General features: G+C 41.9%; 3 protein-coding genes across 7 annotated transcripts; 2 read left to right on the top strand and 1 right to left on the bottom strand.

Annotated features, from left to right (window-relative positions):
* Nucleotides 1-251: 251 nt before the first annotated feature.
* Nucleotides 252-3,631, top strand: LOC136439779 (uncharacterized). Its single transcript, XM_066435355.1, has 5 exons — nucleotides 252-746; nucleotides 1,341-1,475; nucleotides 1,919-2,060; nucleotides 2,453-2,613; nucleotides 2,981-3,631. Exons 1-5 carry the CDS (start codon nucleotides 366-368, stop codon nucleotides 3,143-3,145), a joined length of 984 nt encoding a protein of 327 aa, XP_066291452.1. The 5' UTR covers nucleotides 252-365; the 3' UTR covers nucleotides 3,146-3,631.
* On the bottom strand, nucleotides 3,629-15,606 carry LOC136439777 (splicing factor U2AF 50 kDa subunit-like). 5 transcript variants are annotated; one of them, XM_066435350.1, is made up of 17 exons: nucleotides 15,472-15,606; nucleotides 14,528-14,699; nucleotides 14,191-14,238; nucleotides 13,603-13,706; nucleotides 13,208-13,243; nucleotides 12,979-13,020; nucleotides 12,306-12,335; nucleotides 11,637-11,666; nucleotides 11,121-11,248; nucleotides 10,351-10,467; nucleotides 9,597-9,747; nucleotides 8,981-9,081; nucleotides 6,560-6,682; nucleotides 6,087-6,173; nucleotides 5,488-5,611; nucleotides 4,950-5,053; nucleotides 3,629-4,564 (listed from the first exon to the last, which is right to left on the bottom strand). In XM_066435350.1, exons 1-17 carry the CDS (start codon nucleotides 15,524-15,526, stop codon nucleotides 4,430-4,432), a joined length of 1,587 nt encoding a protein of 528 aa, XP_066291447.1. In that variant the 5' UTR covers nucleotides 15,527-15,606; the 3' UTR covers nucleotides 3,629-4,429. The 5 variants fall into 5 exon arrangements, with proteins under 5 accessions (XP_066291447.1, XP_066291449.1, XP_066291448.1 ...); XM_066435352.1 differs by having other exon boundaries at nucleotides 8,981-9,060; XM_066435351.1 differs by having other exon boundaries at nucleotides 9,609-9,747.
* Nucleotides 15,607-17,581: 1,975 nt separating this feature from the next.
* On the top strand, nucleotides 17,582-20,036 carry LOC136440809 (poly [ADP-ribose] polymerase tankyrase-1-like). The gene has a single exon (XM_066436929.1). The coding sequence runs from the start codon at nucleotides 18,454-18,456 to the stop codon at nucleotides 19,726-19,728; it is 1,275 nt and encodes a 424-aa protein (XP_066293026.1). The 5' UTR covers nucleotides 17,582-18,453; the 3' UTR covers nucleotides 19,729-20,036.
* The last annotated feature ends 1,631 nt before the right edge of the window (nucleotides 20,037-21,667 follow it).

The following is a 21,667-nucleotide window of genomic DNA, read 5'->3' as shown; positions in this document are numbered from 1 at the left end:
CTGTACCTTCCAGGCAAGGTATGCTACCCCCTATTATTGAAAGTAGGTTAGGCCATCAACCTCTGACCTTTAGGTAGCTACTTGGAAATCTGCACGTACGCACCAACATGTTATCCGATGTAGCTTCATGAAACAATATAAGTAAGTTGATAAAGAGTCGTAAGATTTCGGTTTTATATTGCGCATATACACATAAAGTTGTTTTTTTAGATATTCGAAACGTTTAAACTGTTAATTTCGTGCCGAAGTGACTGTGTCCTATATGTGGTCAAGGTTTCGAGTTGCTGTTGCTTTGTTTACCTTGAACTTCGACCTTCCCGGGGTGGGAGGGACAAGAAGTGTGCCGTTACACTCTACAAAAAAACATGGCGTTCGCCAGGTCCATCGTTCGTGCAGTCGGGAACCTTAAAAATCAGTATTTCAACGTGCATCGACACCAGCTACTGAAGAAGGAAGCTGGCAAGATCGCGGCTATCTACAACGCAGATGTACAAAAGCCACAGGTTCTGCTGTTTGACTCTTTCCAAAGCGCCCTCCGCCTTGATATCCCCAGATACTCCTCCCTCAACACTGTGTTCTTCACCCGAGTCGGCCAGGAGGATTTCTTCGCCGCTTGTCGACAGAAGAAGAAGAAGAAAAGCATCGGGAGCGTGTCTGAGGATGTGGGCCATGACGTTTCCTTCTGCACCAGTGGCAAATTTCTCTCCACTAAACTTAAGGACGGCAGTCCTGTTTGTGAGATTCAGGTAAAAGTTGGTCATAGAAATTGAACAATTGCTTGAACAAATCCAAGTTAACAAATTAAGATACATGTACAAGTATAAATATTGAAAGTTTTGGAAGATGAAATTAAAACATAGGATTTTGAAAGCCATACTAATTGATGACAGCACCATGTTATATTGCACCTTGTACCTTTGTGCCAAGGCAAGGTATTCATATCAATCAGTGATGAGTAACTTTAGTTATCAGGAAACAATCCAATTGAAGAATATCTAAGTTTCATAACGACTAACGTGGCACTTGCAGGATACATGTAATATAATTGTATAATATGATAACACCACACATGTAATGTGATATGATTTGCAACTCAAAAATACTGTCATGATCATCATCAAATACTGTAACACATTTCTTGTACTTGCAATGTGTTGTAACAGTGCGGTTCAAGCGCCACTTACTGACCAGTCTAACTGGTCTGGACCTTTTAGCCTGGTGGTAAGTGTGTTGAGACGGTGCGCTGGCTGGCCCAGGTTCAATCCCAGGAGTCAGGAGACTGTACTACTCGCTTCGTGCGTTTCAGCTAACAATGCTGCCATCCCCTCCTCTCCTGTCAGGTCCCAGACCTGTACTATGACTCGGGTGCTGACGACCCGTCTATCCACACGGACCTGATCCAGGACCACCTGAACGACTTCCTCCTCACCACCACGACCATCAACGGGGAGGAGGAACCCTGTGTTCTCGCTCAGGTAATGCAACTAATAGCATTGAAACATTGCATGTCAAAAATGATGCTTTATAGCAAAGGTTTTTATTGTACCCGCAATGTGTAACTTACATTGGTCCAGTGCATTGCAATTTAATAGGTACTTCTTGATCATTAGGTCTTTGTCATAGTTTAGCCTTTAATATAAACCCCTTACTGCATGCTATCAGTATCAGCGGGGGTTGCATTTCTTCCGGAGTTGTTGTTGTGTAATATCATACATGTATCAGTTTCTCCTTCAGCTCTTACTCTATTCTTCAAATTTAAGGTGATATCAAAGCAGTCAACAGCTAAGCTATTGTGCAAATTCTTGGGCATTGCAACCTGCAGTAATTTGCTTCATAATCATTTAGAGTAGGATGAAAACTACTATAAAAGTTGTGTGTAAATAATTGTAGTGCTTGACTTAGTTTCTTGTCTCTGAAGATGGAAATCGACAACTACATCCCTGATGAGGTTTACGAGGTGGACCTGGATGATGATTGGTCAGCTGTGGGCAACAGCGTGGCACGACATTACGACCAGTTCATCTCAGTACGCAAGAACATGTTCCTTTTCTCCAGGGAAGGTTAGCATCTGTGTTCTTGACTTACTCTTCCTATTACGTTACATTACCTGCTGTTAGAAATACCATCCGTTTCTCCTGTATGGAGGAAAGTATCTTATTATTTACAAGCAACTTATCTATAGAGCGTTTCCATAACGTCTATCTACAGTGACTTGTTTGCATTAATATCATCACTGTACATGTAATATCTATTATAAAACATTTGTAAGATTGCAGGTTAGCAACATTGTAAGGTGAGCATCTCTATAGTCATGTACTTCAGATGTCATTTGAATTGTTTATCAGAATATATGTATGCTCCTTCTGGGTATGTTCAGACAGTAGTTAAATGCTATAGCCTTCACATTGCCTGGTTCATCTGGGAAATTTCAACCTTTTTGCTTGTCTTACAGAGCTGGTGCCCTGCGAGAGCCACCTGGTGACATTCCGTGTGCACTGCAGCGGCCTGCACCCCCACGAGGAGCCCATCGTCACAGGTGATCTCATACCCCTGGGGAAGAGGGACCCTGCGCAGGGGCTGAGGATGGAGCATCAGCAGGCTGAAGTTTGGCTGGTAAACTCCCTTGTTTAGAGAAGTTGCAACATTTTCAATGCAAAATACTTGTTTTTATAACAGACTATCTGACATAATGGTCTAATGTCCTTGGTATTATGTCAAATGTAATGTTAATTTTTAATACATAGTAAGTTACAATGAGGACTTCAATATGTTTAAGTAAAGTTGTGCCTTAAGTCATGTATGTCTTGCGTTAAGTGCAAATTGTTAGGCCTGTGTATGGGGGAGCCTTATAAACCAACTCACTTATCGAGAAGAGTATGGATGACCCCTTGTGTTTTGTCAAATTCTTGGGGACATCACTCCATAACCAATCTTTCTGAACATTTTCTCAAGAATGCCACAATGTCCTTGTGTTTTTCAGGGAACATGCTACCTTCCCAAGAACATGAACTTCACCTGGAGAATGGCTGTGATGAACACAGAATCCAACACTATTGTCCACGAAGAGGAATTCGGTAGATCTGGAAATGCTGCGAATGACTTTTTCTCTGTTGGTTACAATGATAAAGGCTGGAAAGGAGTCTAGCTTGTCCGTTCGCAGCTTTTGCTACCATTTATTTGTAACTAAACGTGCTGAGATTTTGTCAGGGTTTGGCTGTTTTAGGCTCTTAAGTGAAAAAGACTTAACTGAAATGATGTACAATAGAGAATACTGGAAGCTGAACTTCTTCAACTCGCTAAAGAGTATAAATTACTAGTTAATTGATATTTCAGATTTATTACCTATTAATTGATGTTTCAGGTCCGGAGTGGCAAAATCTCCAAAAGTATCATTGAAATTACATTTTGTCCATTTGTAATCGTCATGCCCAAGTAGTAAGAATACTAGTAGCTTTTTTCCAGCCATTGATCACCTTGAGATGCAGTTAGCCTGCCTAAAAAGAATCTTACACTTTGACCATGGCAAGGTCCTGAGTACCAGTACCTATGGAAATAATTTGCATAAAGCAGCAATCATACCCATGAGTTGTAAGTACGATGTACTCAATAAAAGTCCATGAGACAGACGTAATTAACAGTCACTGTTTATTTACTTTCCTGTTACAAAAATTTCTTGCACACAATACTGTCGCACAATACAAGTAAGCATGGACATAACATGCCACATTAAAACCTGCGCCGAACTCTGCACATCTAAGTTTCAGTCTCCAATGATGTGACTAGGCAGGACTATGCACATGATCACTTACCACAATGGCTATCAAACAACTGCCTGTGTACTCTTCACAACGTGACAACAAGGATACTAAAACTGTAAAACTTAAATGGTTGATGCAAAACAACATACATTAATACAGTGACTGCTTTTACTCTACTGTCTGTAATATCCTCCCCCCACCGAATCTCAATCCTGGATATTTTCAACACAAGTCTATCTTTAAATCACCGTTTGGTTTAAATCACTTTTGTTGCCCCCATCAAATGTCATACAAATATGTCCAGTTGTTTTGAAATAGGAAGTAAGAATAGTACAGAACACCACTGGATGATGAAAAAGAGCATGGAATATTGTCTACAAAACTACTGGCGATCACACGTGATCTGACTATATACAGTGCTGACCAAAAACACTGGAAGTAACAAAAATGTACTCAAGAAGCAGCATGAGGGCCCTAAAGATATACTTGATCATTTCATTTACCATTACATACCAAAAGACAGTTACCAATATATGCTACATGGGTTAGCAAGGACTTAGGCCAATATGAACAGCAAGGAGAGTTGAACAATCAGATCTATTATCGTTAGGTGGTTTTATGAAGTTTATCCGCTGCCGTGTGTGGTGAGAAAAGAAAACCCGCTTATCACACTACTGGAAATCTCGTCTGTGATACTTGTCAGGGTCGTAGTATGACGTCACGACGATACGCTGGGCAAACTTGCGGCCGGTTAGCGCCTGCTGAGCCTTCTGACAGTCCATGATGGACCTGAATTCCACATAGATCTGTGCACAGCAAAAAAAAGATTTAGTTAGGTTAGGAAGTTACATGCAGAGTTCAAATGAAGGAAAAGTCTTTCATTCCAAAATGTAACAATACTACTAAACTTCTGCATGAATGAGTTCAGACTCCTCTGACTGGTGCAACAATCCCAATATATTGATGGCTTTGGGTTATTTATATAGGTCTGTTATGTATAACTCTATTTCTAAAACAAATGCTTTCGAAGCATTCAACTTGTCTGCTGACTACTCTGTTAAACATTGGTGTAGACATTCTTCATCTTAGACATTACCATGCATACAAAGTTGTGAAGATTAGCTTGAAAAATTAAGATAAGAGCTCTTGTAATTCTGCCATTTTGTCAGAATTGAAATTGAAGTCTCTCACCTTGCCACATCCAGGGACGTCGACCCCCTCAATGGGCCTGGGGATCTCCACACTCAAAACCGCGCCATACTTCCCACACTCCTCACGCACGTCCTCCAGAATATCTGCAGATAAGGAGGATAAGTCAGCACATATATACCTCCACCTACTAATAAACTGACTTCGTCCTGGGGTTTGACGAAACAGATCCATCTTATCAAAACCCACCACACTTATCCATAAGAGTAGGGGTCCAGCCCGGTGTGAGTGGATCAAATAAATATTCTACTTTTAAACATACCGATGCAGCTATGCCTGCGTAATAGAAGGCTTATTTCCAGTCAAGGAAATAAAGACATGCTAATATGGGCAATACTACACTCCAGTGAAAAAACACTTCTTTGTTTAACTTCACAATTGCACAACTTCACAAAAAAGCATAACTAGACATATTGAGTGTGCAACCAATCTCCGTGCTTTTCCAGGACAGTTTCCAACAGAGCTACTAAACCTCTGTGTAGTCTTCAGAACAAACAACGAGAATGTTAGAACTACAAACCTTCATATTCCTCCTCGTCCATGAGTTCTTCTGGCATGACCATGTTCATGAGGCACAGCACCTCCGTGGGGGGTCCTGCATTGCCAGTCAGTGTCAGGCCGGGGATCTGGAGCGCGACGGGTTGCTGGAAAGAAAAGTCACAAAATGTCACATCAAGCACGAACAACAAAGCAAGGAGCATCAGTGACAGTGGCCTCCAGTCCATTAAGACACGTGCCCATTGCCACCTTCTTAACACTACCTATTCAAGTTTCAAGAACTCAGACTAGGTGGCATGATGACCTTCTGGTTAGGGTTGTTGACTCAAGACCTGAGGTACTGAGTTCAAGTGCCTGACAGGTCCTGATGTTGTGCCCTCTTGAAAGGCATTTTACACCAATTTCCTCACTTGGCGTAAATGAATACGGTATTAACAAGCTTCAGGTAGGAATGTCCCTAGGTTTACCAGGTTTGCAAGGCAGTTATCGGGTATGCAATGTAAATAAACAAGACTTGATAGCTGTCCGACATTGATTGGGCACTGATTTGGTGCTACATTGAGCTTTATAGCTTATTTCAACATTGTTCACCATAGCCATGATATGGGTAGTCATACTTACATTCTGTGCATTCTTGGCACCGACGCTGGCCCTTTGGACGATCAGCTTCTTGTCTCCAAGCTGCATTCCGTTCAGTCCTGCAATAGCCTGAAGAATACAAGCAAGTCTTTTTACAAATCAAGCTTCCTGCACTTCCAGAAAATATATGATCACTAATCAAATATTTACACTTCAGTGGCTAAAAGAGAACTGTATCAAGACTTCAAAGTTTTCATACCAGCAGCCTGAAGGACTCCTATTGTAATTTTGGAAAAAGAAACGTTTTTGCCAAAGGGAACAATACAAACATTGTAGAATCTGCGGTAAGGTCAGATTCATTCTACTGCAATACCTACTTCAAAAGCCACAGAGTCGTCTGTGTATAAAGATTGCCATGTTTCTCTGTTTTCTTAAATGTTGTGTGTATATTGTTATGTATGTTTTTACTATGGGCCAGTTGGTGCTCTAGAATAAAGAATTGATAATAATAATACCTGGTCTGTGACATTTGGATCGACATATTCACAGAAGGCATATCCCTTGGACAGTGCAGTGGAGCTGTCCTTCACCAGATTGAAGGCTTTGAGTTGTCCGAACGACAGGAGAAGTTCCTTGACCTGTGCGGAGATGAGCAGACGGGTGGAAACGTTAGAAGGGTGTATGTGTATGTCTGACAGAAAGCGACATGCTGCCAGGATCCCCTCCCCTCCAAAGCACAGGGCCACAATCTCTACAATCCCAGGAATTCAAACTCTAATGGATGCAAGCTCTGGATGGGACTTAAGGTTGACTGATACCCACTTTCAAGAACTACATGTCCTCTAAATAAACATGCAAGGCATCTAGTCATGCTGTCTACACCAACCTTTAGCAAGCAGCAACACTAAACTTGTGCTCATCACAGGATTTCTATGGTTGAAGAAGAAAACTGCCAGGTCCTACCTGTGTTGGAATGCTGCACCCATCCTTCGAGCTCTGTACTGACTTAACTAAGTACCATCTCACGTGCACATTTCTTTCCCCATACCCCTCATAAGCATCACCACTGTGACTTCCATCAGACTTGTCACTTCTGACAAAAACTCAAAAGCCTTTCAGTCAGATACCAAAACAATTGAGGCCGCCATCAATGGCTGAACTGGGCATGTTTCACTCTAGGGAGGACGTTTTAGTAGTTGTTGCTGCTACGCCTGTTGAAAATGACAGTAGCAATAGCTCAGGCCTGACAGAATCGGTCAACCACACCACTCACGCCCTCTCAACCGCTCACCATATACATGGTCTCTCCAACATGCGAAGGACACTTGCCTTTAGGCGCCATTGGCAATAGGGCAGGTTGCAGAGGTTGTGATACTCTCAAGAAATGTTTTGCCCCATAAAAACATGTAGTAACGTCCCCTTAGCTAGGGATCAAGATGGGAACAAAATGGAAGAAGACGCGTGAGTACTTCATATTCAATCAAGTCTGGCTGAGTGTTACATTGTTACTGCTGTGGCAGACATGGGCGTTACCAACCTATGTTTTTTTGGAGAGCAGAACTTCGTTTTTTCCAGAATCATGACCTAGCCTGCATAATTTTTGTGTCTGCGACACTTCTTCAATTTGATCCTAATTCTGACTTTGCAAGTTCTGCTGAAAGATTTCGAGCCAAGCATTATGTGTGCACTGGCATAGTTCTGCATCATTCAATTGAAACAGAATTCATATGTTGGCAACCAATCAGTGTATCTTTGCTCTAGACAAAGTAGTGCTTAGATAAAGTTTTCAGGAATAGGCATGCTTACCTGAGTGGGAAACATCATATTGAAGTTATACGTACACACTCTTCTGTTATCTGAAAGTAATAGACCTGGAAGGAAGGGGGAGGGGCCACAAGAATCCATACAGTTTTCCTGTAAATTGTTTTCCTGTAACTTGTTTTCCTGTAAATTTTTGTTTTTTTTGGCAAGAAATCTTTTGTTTTAGCAGCTTGACAATGCTTTCAAGTGGTTTATTTGGAAGTTGTCCAACAAATTTGGCATTCAAACAAAAGAATTTGTGATGCTTTTATTTTGGAGCCATGGATGACTGAAAAGTTTAAACATGTCTTGCTGGAGCTAAGCTGAAAAAGAAACCCTGAAACAGAAACCTGGAAAGGAGAGAGAGCCCTGGGACAGAGAGTTTCCTTGCCATGACACAACCTGCTTAACAAGAGCTGAAAAAAATGCTGCAGGGAAAAATGTCCAATTATTTAATTTGTTCCGTTGTCTGTTTTTGTAAAAATTAGAAGGACTGCAGAAATGACAACATATTTCACCAAAGTGCTTTTGTGGAGAGAAACAGTTGCTACAAAAGTTTTGGACTCAAGTCAGAGTAGCATATCCAGTTGAATTTCTTGAAGATTCATCTTTGAAACAACGCAAGGATGAATGCAATTTGGGAATAGCCTTTAAGAACGAGGACCGATGAGAGATAGTATGGTAAAGGGGGTGTCCATAGTCCTCCCATAGGTCAGCACTGGACAGGGGACAGGACCTCTAACATTCATGTTACTTTGGGAAGGGGGAAAAGAAAAAAAAAGCTGGAGACACGCCCATGCCACAGCCTGAACCTCACCTCCTTACCTGAAAAGAACCTTGGGAAAGAGAACCCTGAAAGGGAATGGTGCCTAGACAGACAACAGCCTGTATCTCCTCTCTTTCCCGGGGTACCTAGTCTTCTCTGCTTCCCTGCTACCTGCTTGGAATATCTAAGTCTTACAAATGCACCACAGAGGGCACAGAGAAGAAACCAGCCCGTCTTTTCTTCCTCGAGTCAAAGCTTGAAGTAAGAGCTTTCCAAAACAATGGCCAAAAGGTACCAGTTTTTAAACTACGCTTTTCACAATGTTAAAGGCTGGCTTCCTTGTCTGTTCCATCCATTCAGAGTAGGGTACCTGGTCGTCGTTTAGGTAGTTGGGAAGTCCTCCGATGAAGATCTTATGCGGAGAGTCCTGCACCACTGTTGACACCACGCCTGGAATAACGGGGAACCCACCTAGGTCAGACAAGCCGTTCATATCTGAACGTCTTCATTGTTTGTAAAGGGTACATGAAAAATACAGTCCTACAATGCGCTTTTGTTTCTAATTTTACTCTAATAATACTGTTGCATTTACAACGAAAATCCCTGTCTTACAATTTCTTGTGTTTTTTAATGCTTCACACGGTTGAAGAAAATGTGTCGAAACGAAAAATAACTTGCTCATGGATATCTACCGCCAATTTCTTGTTCAAATGTCTACAAAAAAATAACCGAAACGACTACTAGAAGCAGAAGTAAATCATCCTGTGAAAACTTCTTACACTTGTCTTCAGAGTCATCGATGAAAGATAATGCATGTTATCTGAAACATGATAATTCATCCAGTTGCCTGATTTACTTTGCATCGTGTAACGTTCTACCTGGAGGTCTAGCCTTCATTAATGTATTCAACGAAAAGTTTGCAAAAATTCCAGAAAATGACAAAAGAACGACTAAATCAGAAAAGTAAAATATCTCTCGGGGCTGACCTATCAACTCACCTGGCACGTGGATGTCCGGGTTTTCCGCCATGCCGGGCACTGGTTGGTAGTCATGGGGACGGCGTAGCTTCAGGGACTGACCTTGGAAGATGATGCCATCAAATGCCATGGCCAAGGTCGTTTCGTCCACAGATCGGAACTGGATTTAAAAGAAACAAAAACACTAGTTAAAGATCAGTCATCTCCTTTATTTTGCTCCGGTCTTACCCTTCATGATTCATGGAAAGAACAGCTACTAAAGCAAGAAAACTTTCATAAAGACTTTATATGCTGTTTCCGTAAACAAAGTAAAGTGCGTAGGAACAAGTTTTCGATCAGCCTATACATTGGCTATACATAGGCTTCAGGTTATTTCAACTTGAGAAGGATCAGTGAACTGATCGAAAGCTTGTTGGTAGGTGCTTACTTTGTGTACAAAAATTGCGTGTCAAGTCTTTATACTGTCAATTATTGTCACAGATGAACTTTCATTCGAATATAAGAAAATGTATGATTTATATTATTTATCCATCAATCTTGAATACATAAGGGTAGTCCCTTCAGCCAAATTAGAAATATGTTAAAAACTATCATAGCTATTTTGAAACAAGGAATGATAGACCAATCCTGGCTGTCCATAAAAAACAAGCAGGATGTGTCTGCCTTTCTGCGGGACAAATTTTTGCATCGAAACATTTCAAACAGCAGCTGGATGTAAGGGAACCATCTGTCTCGTGTTTGTACACGTCCCTGACTCTCTCACCTCCAAGAAGGCAAAGTTCTTGTCCAGGTTGACCTGGCAGGCGAGGACGGGGTTGCCTGGTGCCTGGGCCAGGCTGGCACGGTGCATCTGGGTGTTGAAGAAGTCAATCATAGCCTCCTGTTGGGGCAAAAAAGGAACACACAAATGAGGCTTGCTGTAGTTAAGTTGTTTCAAAGAGAAGACTGCTGTTCATGGATCATGTTTAGAGAATGAATAGCCAAAGAACAGCAAAAATAGCTGTGGGCTGGAAACCTGAAGGAAAACGTCCCCAGGGAAGGACCAAGACAACCTTGAACAGTACAGTCTTGAAGGATGGAAAAAAAATTGGGGTTAAAAACAATGAAGGAAATGGAACTAACGTCACAGAACCGAGAGCTCTGGAGGAGCATCATTTGCCAACCAATACAACACGATGTTGTTGGAGGAACTAAGGTCTAATTAATGTTTGGTAGTCGAAACACATCTTTGGTAAGACTGCTTGCCTGTTGAAGACCATCTTTGGTCGATCACTGTTTCAACATTGCTTTATTGTTTGCGTAAAATACCTACCAAGGTACACCAACAAAACAGCTTTGCCATAAAAAATCATGAACACAACAGTCACAGTTTTCTTTCTACATAAAAAGTAGACTTTTAATTTGATTGTATCTAATGTACATGTATTAAATATCTAGGGGGACTCCAGGAAGAATAATGTGAAATTTGTAAGCACTGAACGCTAATGGAGATCTTAATACAATAAACAAACAAGACGTTCAGGATGTACTGACCTCAGTGACACCAAAAGGAATGTTCCCCACGTACAGCCGACGGGCTTGCCTGGTCATCTGGCTGCCGATCGGCATGGCCGTGCCTGCGTTAGCCAACAAAGCTGCGCTTGGGATGGAGCCAGTAGCCGCTAATCAAAAGCACAGGAACAAATTGGATTCAGTTTCTCTTTCATGAATGAATGAATACATGAATGGTTCATTTGATCAACATGATCTATAAAAAGTATGTTGCAGCCACAAATGGCTGAATTGGATACTTTTTGTACAGGTTCTTCTTAGGCAATTTACAGATTTGTTTAACCATCTTAACTGTATTCATGGAGCAAACTTATGTTTTTTCCACCCCTCCTGGATCAATCAAGATGTCCCCTTGTCATAATTTCATTTTCTTTATGTAAAAAGTTTCTTAGAATCTTCCGACCTTTCCCCCCTACATCTTGATATTAACCAAATTTCAAGAGCATTAACAAATGGATAATTGCTAAACAAAAAATTCGGTAATTTTGCAATAGATACCTGATGCCATGTTGCCCAACCCCGGCATATCTGTGAACCACAAAGAAAACATGCGTCAAATCCAACAAGATGTCAACACAACAATACTTCAACTGTTCAGTTGCAAGAACCTTAGTCGGTTACTTTCTTATTGTAGGGATGAGTTCTGTTCCCCCCTAGAAATGTACATGTTCTTTGAGCAGAACTAGGAACAGTATTGTAAGGAAAAGTACATATCTTTTTGGTTCAAGTTGTAGCAACATCTTCACCCTGTATATGTTTGAGTTTTAACTACTAGTACCACATCGTTGCTAATGAATTTTTCCTTGAGGTAACAAGTAAGAATTCCAGTTCATTTGCATGCACATACTAGACACAGACATTTGAGAAGTATCACAGGTTTTAAAATCAGTGCATACAATTACAGAAATTTAGTGGAAACTGAGAGTAGATGTGTTAAGCACCACACAAGCTTCTGCAACTAAGAGTTTAAAAATGTACAAAGCAGCATGAGAAAAATCACACGATAGCTTTAAGAGCTTGAAACAATCCCTGCAATATGCAGGTGTATTCTCCCCTGCATAGTGAGACAAATCGATGTGGAATTTTTGGAAGGGACAGGCAAAATGATTTTGTTTTGTCACAAAATGTCTCATCACACAGAAAAGTTGTACCATGGTGTATAAATACCTGATGCTATGTTGCCTACCCTCGTCATTTCTGTGGACCACAAAGTGAATTGGCATCAAATCTTACCACACAACATGGAAAAACAACATTTGTTCCACTGTTTTGTTCATGGGCAACTTGCATGGAATACAAAATTTTGCTTGTGTTTGAGATCTAGAGATTGTTTAGGGCATGAAATCTTAATCTGATCCCCTAACAATAGGGAATTAACCAATCAAACCAATTAATCAATCACTTTTCCCTAATCCTTTTTCTTTAAACAAAACTAGTTGAATCAACAATTTTCACCAAAAAAATATATAATTCTACTTGTGCGTGTGTCATACATGTGTTTGTATGTGTTGCAAGTATATCACGGAAAGGGCAAAATCACTGGCTAGACTGTTATATAGCATTATAAAACCAACCATGAGTGGACATCATGTTACCCCTGATTTGTACTCTCGTTTTTTTCCTACGTATACTTATTTCCTCAAGACATTTACTTGTAAGTGTAGAAGATGTTCCCTCTAAAATATAAATGGAAATTTTTCAGAGAGGAAGGCCACCTCATGCCATGGGTAATACATCTTGTATCCCACCCCACTAAAAATTGCCATCTTTCAAAATGTGTCTGCACTGGTGATAAGCATTAGTAAAATAAGCTGGAGCCCAGGTAAGGATGAATAAATACCTGAAGCACTAGCTGCCAGCATGGATGGCATTGATGCTGCGCCTGGAATAATATGTGAAAAGTCATGTCAGCTCACACTCAAAAATGGTACAACCAGGTCTTATACTTTCCAAAGCTAGAAGTTTTTCAAAAAAATATGGAAAGGCTACGTCTTCTAAGCAAATCACAGTTCACTTAACATGTTCTGATTGTCAACCAAAGATCAGTAGTCAAGGAAACTGTGCATTACCTCCGGCACTGGCGAGCAATGGGACTTGGCCAGCAGCTGCAAGTATAAACAGAACATTCATCAAATACAATTACATTGCAATGTAACATACGGTATCTAAATTTAACTGTGTGTTATACTTACAATGCTTGATTATAAATTCTCTACTTTGCAGACATTAATAGATAAATGCAAGATACTAATTCTCTTATTTCAAACAGTATGGTGATTTCCAATAGTTGAGTCAACACAGGAATGGATACTCTTGTATGGATGTCTTCTGAAGGCTGTATGATCTTGTCTTGTTGTGTTGAATTTGACCAGTATGTTTTCTGTGATTATTCGGGTTTTGTTGCCCGCGAGATCCTTACTGAGTAAAAACCATTGAAAAAAAGACAGTGAAAAGTAAGGTCCACCTTGCATGGCTTTGTACTGCATAGGCGTGATGTTCTCGAACCCTGGTGGGGGAACGTCCCAGTACTGGTACGGCTTACGGCGCCTGGATCGTCGGGGGGACCGACTGGAACACGTAGAAACAGAGAACAACGTCAAACAACAACTACCTTTATCAGTAATACAGTTTGTTGGATGAAATAAATACAACACTCATTGGACAGACAGTTTTACAGATGACAGCAGATAACTAACATGTATCTCACCAATCCTGCTCACCACATACATGTACATGTAGTATTTTTGGGCCTTTTCACAACATTTTTAGTGTTTCAAAGTATCACCTGTACAACCCCAGTAGGTTTTACCAGCTTAGTTAGAGGTAAACTTCTTCAAAAGCTAAACAAATACTGAAATACATTTTACCGTTCTTCATATGAAATATTTGTCTATTATGTTTATGCTGATTTCTTAACATACACATGTACAATCGAAATACTGTTTGTCACTGTGTAACAGCTACATATACAAGTACTGCGACACTACTGCTGGCATGTATTGTGAGGTTCAGCTCTATACATTTATTATACAGGTGGGAATTGTATAGCTACCCTGCAGGAAGGACTGGAGCTTTGTCATCATCCAAGCCACCGATAACCCTGTGGAAATAAATTGCAGTACATCTTTTAACATCATTGTTCATCGTTTTATAGTCCGTATACAGCAAATAGATGGCCACTGATCATGGCACACATTAGAAACTTCCTCTTGATTTAGGCTTCAGATACTGTTACAATATTGCTATTTTGTAGAATTTAAGCAGAATTTTACTATATTCCCTAACTGTATTGAACAAAGTCCCTAACACTAACAGGGACATAATGTTCAGGGGGTCAAAAGTATGGGTGCACGGCTTAGTTTTGGGGCTGTTTCGTCCCTACAGCCCACCTTCTCCGTCGGCCCCTGTCCCTGCTGCCACTGCGGGATCGACTTCTGCCGCCACGCCTCCTGCGATCTCCGCCGCCACGACCGCCCCGGGGCGATCCCGACCTGCTTCTACTCCGGGAACGCCGCTTACGGTTCCTGTCCCGGTCACGGTCTCTGTCCCTTTCTCTGTGTTCTGGGGCAGGAAAAAAGTGAGCTTTACATCCGCAACAATCTGAAGCAGCAAACAATGCCACAATGTCCACATCCTGTGCTTCCTTCCATATTCACAATGAAAAATACTAATTCTGCAACTTTGGAATATGTCACCATTTTATCTAAATGCTTCATATCATAATCCCCAAAAGACAATTGGGGTAGGGGGGGGAACAAAATATTAAACATGATCATGATCAAAAACTGAAGGTGTTGCAGTGTTGAAAAATATCACAGGCCATGTGTTAGTGTTTTAACAGCTAGCCTTCATGTGGTTACATGCAGATTTATGTGACATTCTCGGGTGTTCAGTGGGACAGATAAGTTACTATTAGAAGTACAGATTGCGATCATCGATGACGATATTCCCCGCGAAATGCACGTTATATTTTTATGCAACAGCATGACGCTTCCATAAACTATGATAAAGCAAAAAAATAATTAGTCCTTGTACAGTGACAAAGACAGCAAACTATCCACAGATTCGGTAACCTAGTTGTGCATATCTCTCTAATTTTATTCACAATCTTACGAAAAATTAGAACATCGTTAACTCTTGACTCTGCATAACTACATCATCAAACTTTCATCTTTGTACAGAAATTAGAAATTTCGTGACCGCTCCTACAGGACCATGCACGCCGTGCAGCGACATAAAAATCCGCCGACTTTACAGCGCCCAAAACAGCTCTCTTTAAAAAGGTGCACCCTCAATCTCCCACTAAATAATATCTCTACAACCTAAAGCTTACCTGATTTGGATTCAGATATCTGATTCTCGTAATTTTGGCTATCTACCGCTGCCATTGTTGTAGCTGTTAGAACGTCCCACACATCCAGAAAGTACCAAGATGGCGTCTTCTCCAAAAAAAAGTGGGAATTACCCACAAGTCCCCGCGAATAATTATCATCGATCCGGAAATAGAGATTGAGCGCGGGAAATTCGAACTTGACAAGTATTCTTTATACCTATCCGTTTGGAGCCTTGCTTGATCCCTTAGCTGACAAAGAATCGATAGCATAGATGATATATATTGTAACAATCTCACATGTTAACGGATTTATCAATACAAGTTTATGACTTCTATCATGTAATCTGTAGCTGTTTAATATCTTTTCTACATCTAAATCGATATCTAACTTGCGGGGCAAAACGCTTAGGGGTGAGGTTTTCACCCTATTTTTCTGACACTAACCTTATCCCCTATGACTTCAATTAATGAAAAGCAGCCATCAGGCCGATTTGTGATTTTTCATGAATAAACAAAGGCTCAAAAACAAACAAATGAACTAACAAACATACATACAGCCATATACAAATCTCGGATCGTTACGTTTCAGACACTGCAATCTTATGGCTAGCCCGTGTGTCTCTCATCCCTTCAACTTTCCAATTAAAGTACAGCTTATTAAAGCAGGATGACTGAAGGAGTCTAGACAGAACACATTAAAATGAAATGAAATTCGCCTGTGATAAAGTAGCAAGAACGAAAACAGTGACAGAAACCATTAATCTAGGAGACGCAGTATAGCTAATAATGTTATTACATTCATAACAACTAGATAAATTCTCTGTAGAGTCAGGCGTTTCATATATAGCATCCACTATCCTTTACTGTGACGGCTGAGGAAGTAATAGATAGTGGATACCATCAGCTATAATGTTTATGCTTATTTTCTATTATGCAGCGAGCTACCTGGATGCCTAGCCTTTATCGACGTATAATGTTACCCATATTCTTTTTCCCCCTACCAAATCTTCTGGGATAGTAACTTTAATCATACCCCGACACGGACGGTATTACTGTAATCTCTCTCTACTCATCTTACATTTCCATGACGAGCATGCGTCAATTTAGATATGACTCGGCCGATGGAAGGGGATCACCTGTTTTCATTAAACAAGGGACTGGATCTATTTGGTATTGAACACTGGACTTGTATAGGTAGCGAAGCAAACTATGAGTATTACTTAAGTTCACTTAACTGAATGAAAAAGGACTAGCGTAGGTAAAGTTGCATTGATTCATAAATCGATCAAAATCGAGAATATATGTTGGGAGTCCTGTAGGAGGGAACAGCTAGTTGTGCCGAGCTGGGATTTGGACTCCCACAGTCGTGGTGGGGTTTACAAATTAGATCAGGCCGTAATAGGCGTGGGATATCGGCCTGTCTTCCAAATTGCTGGCAATTATTGAGTACCCAAGCACCCGGAATGCATCGGAAAACGATCAGCGACATGCCCTTAATATTCTGCCGATACCTCATGGACTGTTTTAAGCCAATATTTGCCCGTGCAGTGCCCCCACCCCTTACAACAGGGTGCGTATTTTCAGCATGACCATATATATCTGCTGAAGAGCGGACTCTGTTTATTTGCGCTGAGTAGAGTTTAGCTCTCTCGATTGCACAAGAACCTAGTCAACAAGGCAATTAGCGCATCGTCTCGTCCTTGGTTTTGTGCGAATGCAAGAGTCTCTTATTCGACTTAGATTTAATCCTTTAATGGTATCAACAAGGGGCCGGGTAAAAGCATTCATGACACAAATTTCCCATCGTTGTTCCACAAGCCGTAAGCAAACTCCAACGTGCAAAAATAGATTACTTGGTACATGTGTGAAGTCTGTCAGGTCTTTGTTAATTGTCACATTCCCCCACTAGTGCACTGCGGTGCGCAAGTGAGTTTTGGTCGAGAAAAAGTACGTCGATATTTCTCGTCTTTGGAACGAGTTATGGGTGCATAATGTGTCGAGTCGCTTTCAAACGCGCAGATAATTGAAGACCGTGTCGTTATTATTTCAATAGTTATGCTTGAGACGGAGAAGATCGTATATCCCCATAATTGAAGCAGACAACTTGAGTCATAATATTGGCTTTCCCAAGGTCGAGTTGCGTTATAGCTTAGGTATCTTGTGTCACGAACGCGAGGCCATAGCTCTGGTTGTCACTATGCGGCGTAGGAATGACAGGACATAGCTAAAGGGCAGTTTTCCCATATGGATTCAAACGTTACGACGGGATACTAGTAAGCGCACCGCCCGGCTATTCCTGTCCGGGAGGTTTGCTCGTTGTCCGTACGTGCTGACAGCTATTGCCGTTTATGAACAAGCAAGGGGGTCAGCGGCATGGTGTTAAGAGTACAGGTCAGCACTGGTGGTCAGCACGGATTCATAACACAGGCGGAGCGAGGACTTGTCCGACTTTAGCCTTCAAATGGTACCTAAGCGCAGCTCCCGTGGAAATCCTCTCAACTGTCTCTTATCACTGCAGTCGTGATCCTCGAATCTTTCATTACGTAATGCTGTAAGCTCGCAGGACTCGGCGTTCAGTTTTAATTAGATCTGACCAAGGTGACCCCGTTAGGGATGACCAGAGCAGCAAATCTGCGTGTGGCCGGCCGGGATGACCATTAAGGGGATTTGATTACCTGACGGCGTGTGAAGCATGAGAGGAACTGACCAAACGGAATGATTTTGGTTGATGAGATGTCAGCGAGGCAGACACAAGTGTTCTGATGGACAGCCGTGAGGAACTCGGAATGGGGAAGTACAGAGAGATGCGGACATCCGGAAACCCCGGCGTGTCAAGGTAGGACCGAGTGCAGAAGCGTTTTCTGCTGATCTTACACTGTAGAACTGGGACACGCGCCAATTTGGAGAGGAAACCAGCTCTCTTGAAGACCTCGCCCTCTAGATCTGTGTTGTAGTGTCGAGTCGCTGTGCCGTTTGGCCACCATGTTCGGTGTCTCCTTGTTACGTACCCTGCAAGGATCCTTCCGGACGTGCGCCGAGACAGCTGAGGATGCCTCAGACGCAGAGGACATGGCGGGGCCAGACGACAACAACAACAGCAAGTCCGGGAGTGTCAGTCTTCACCAGATCATCACCAACGATCAGATCGAACTGTGTGAGATGTTCTTGAAGAATCGCGTCCTAGCGGACAGAAGATCAACTGCAGGACCGGTGGGTAGGTACTTGCCCTTGCACGTTGCCGCCATCTTTAGACGCCCCGAAGTCATGGAATTGCTGCTCAGATACGAAGTTCAGCATCCCGACGAAAGAAATAGTCAGGGAAAAACTGCACTTCACATGACATTTATGTACTGGCCTAGGTATAAGATTACAGACATGCAAGGCCATAGCCTTGGGGCAAGGGACGTTGAGAAATGTGTGAAATGTTTACAGGCGCTGTGCCGATATCACGCCGATTTCAACGCTAAAGACGAGTCTGGCATGACTCCTTTACACTACGCAGCAGCTTTTGATATCTACCAGGCGATTGACCTCCTCTCCGAGGCAGGAGCCGATATGAACGCTCAGGATTCGAACGGGAGAACTCCCCTGGTTGTGGCAGCGTCCATGGCACACGTCGACACCGTGCGACATCTTCTTGAACTGCAGGTGATGGTGGACGTCACAGGACGAGATGGTCGCACCGCCCTGCACCAGGCAGTGGTGACTTGTTCATACAGACAAAGCGACGACGTGGAATGTGTGGAGTTACTTTTGGAAGCTGGAGTTCAACCGTCGCCCAGAGACCTCGATGGTGTGACTCCGCTCCACCTAGCGAGTCGGGAAGGCAATGACAAGCTCATCAGAATTCTAATCGATCATGGAGCAGACCCGGATGCATCTATCTACGATAACGCCCAAACGCCATTGTTTTGCTTTCTCGACAATCCGTCGAATAGAAACAAAATAGCTACACTGCATATGTTGCTGAAGGAAACGTGCCGAATCCAGGCGTTCGACCGGGCCGGCGGGCGCCCAGTGTTGTTAGAAGAAGACTCGAGTTGCTGTTGGCAAAACCGACTTCTCGAAGCCTCCAGGCACCCTGCTCCTCTCAAGAGGATCTGTTTGCATGCGATACGAAGAATACTGAGAATGAAGAGGCGTAGACTAGACACAGTTGGTCAGAATAATATGTTAAGGTTACCGCCATCTATAATCGCGGGAATAGTCCACCCAGACTGTGTTAGACACTGTCCTCTCCATGACCATATCGACTGATTGATTGATAGATTGAGAAATATAGAAGAAGTAATGGCATATTAATTACGTCTCATTCTGTTAATAGATCATTTCTGACAGATGTCACGAAAGTTGAATAAAAGGTTACAAAGATTGAATCACATGTGGGATCTTATAAGGACGGCAGTTGTCGCTTTGACTGCTAGCGCTGGTGTCCGGATCCTAGCTACGTGTTGTGCTTAATAAGTACAGTTGCTGACCTTTATGACATTATGATGATAGAGCTCTAGCACAGTCATACTAACATTCGTCAAATAAATACGGCAGTCAATTTTGTTTTTCTTGTTTTGCTTTGCTCTGTTTTTATTGTCTTGTGAGGCATGTGATGATCGAATACGAAAAAGGCCTAGGACAGAGGGAAGCCTAATGCGATACCAACAACGAACGCTAGATGACGCCAATCATTCGATGCACAAATTCGCCACTGACACATGACATGCACCCAAACCAGTTTTCTTTGCGATAGACATATAGATAACACGCATAGACAACCAACCAACCACTACAACTACTGCATGTTAAACAGCGCTGTCCTGTAATCTTCTAGCGACGTGATTGCAACCACCAGCTTAGAGGTCATTACGTGGATTAGAGTGTGTTGATAATGGCTAGGTTATTTTACAACATTGATGCAATTTGTTCCGGGACGTAAAAGTGTTGAATAAATGTTCACTTGCTGGATACTATCACTGATATTATGCTACAATATATAATGAAGTTCAGTATGTATCGAGTTAGCAGTTTACCCTACCCCGTGAGAAGCATAAATTGCTGGACTACGGATTCCGTACGTGCCTTTACCTGAGGTTACGTATGCCCACAGGCGGCATTGACCGCATACTAGTATGGTCGTGATCATAAGTCCAGAAAGCAACTGCGCATAGCAATATTATGCCACATATAAATCATACAAACGCAATGAAGTTATACAATTCATTAGCTTATATATCAACATTGTACTGTAGATTCAGTGTCACGGATCGAAGAAAATCTGATTTGCCGTAAACTGTAGATTTAACGCTATGATAAACCAGCGAATTTCTTGAGGTCGTGTTTCAAAATCCAAAGATAACTCGGCATCAGCGCTGTCATTCATGACGTCAGGCTCGTACATCATACATGAAGTAGCCTTGCTCTTCCAGGCCACTGTAATGCCTTCTGTATCATAGTCTCTTGTTAAGTGTTCCCACAGACTTTGTTTGAGCGTTGAGCAACCACCCGGTTCCTTTGTCTAAATGTTAGGTTATGTGTGAAGTGACGTTTCAAATTTGGACAATTTGAATGGCCTAATGTTTGTCGCATCTTTGATTACGGTGTTCGGTTATATGTCGATGCCGCTAATTGTACCCACGTTACTAAACGTCGTACGGCACTAGAGGCCCGGGGCCCGTTGATTCACATAAAAGAAGCTGTGGTATACATATATTAAAGTTACGTACGACAGGTCTATTTTCGCTACTACACAACATATGTTACTATATAGCTACTTCGCTTCTACAGTAAACAATACCATTAATGACAGGCATGTCTCACATGTCTGTATTGCATTGCGCTGACCTATTTGCCACGTTGAAAGTAGAAGAGCCCCGATTTATATATGTAAAAAGGAGCTTATCACAAAAGAAAGACATTTTTGTTACAGGATTCTAACATCAAGACTGAGACAACCTTAAACTTTCCGCTTAACTTGTCGATGTGGCGTTTACATTCAACGTGTTGTATACGGTTACCTGCGCATGTTAGCTGCTCTTTGACTTACCGACAAGGGTCATGTTTTGTTAAGCTGAACACAAATCAAACGTGCCGGGATATTCTTCACAATAACGCGCGCCTTTTCTATTCTTAGCTGTGATGTAACGTTAGCCCCCAGAGCAGGCTTCGCGGAGGGAATGTCAACATCATCGACGCCGTTGTTTGA

Source organism: Branchiostoma lanceolatum, chromosome 8 (assembly GCF_035083965.1).
Source record: "Branchiostoma lanceolatum isolate klBraLanc5 chromosome 8, klBraLanc5.hap2, whole genome shotgun sequence".
Taxonomy (NCBI): domain Eukaryota; kingdom Metazoa; phylum Chordata; class Leptocardii; order Amphioxiformes; family Branchiostomatidae; genus Branchiostoma; species Branchiostoma lanceolatum.
Note: the sequence above shows the minus strand (reverse complement) of the source record. Positions and strands in the feature narration are given on the sequence as shown.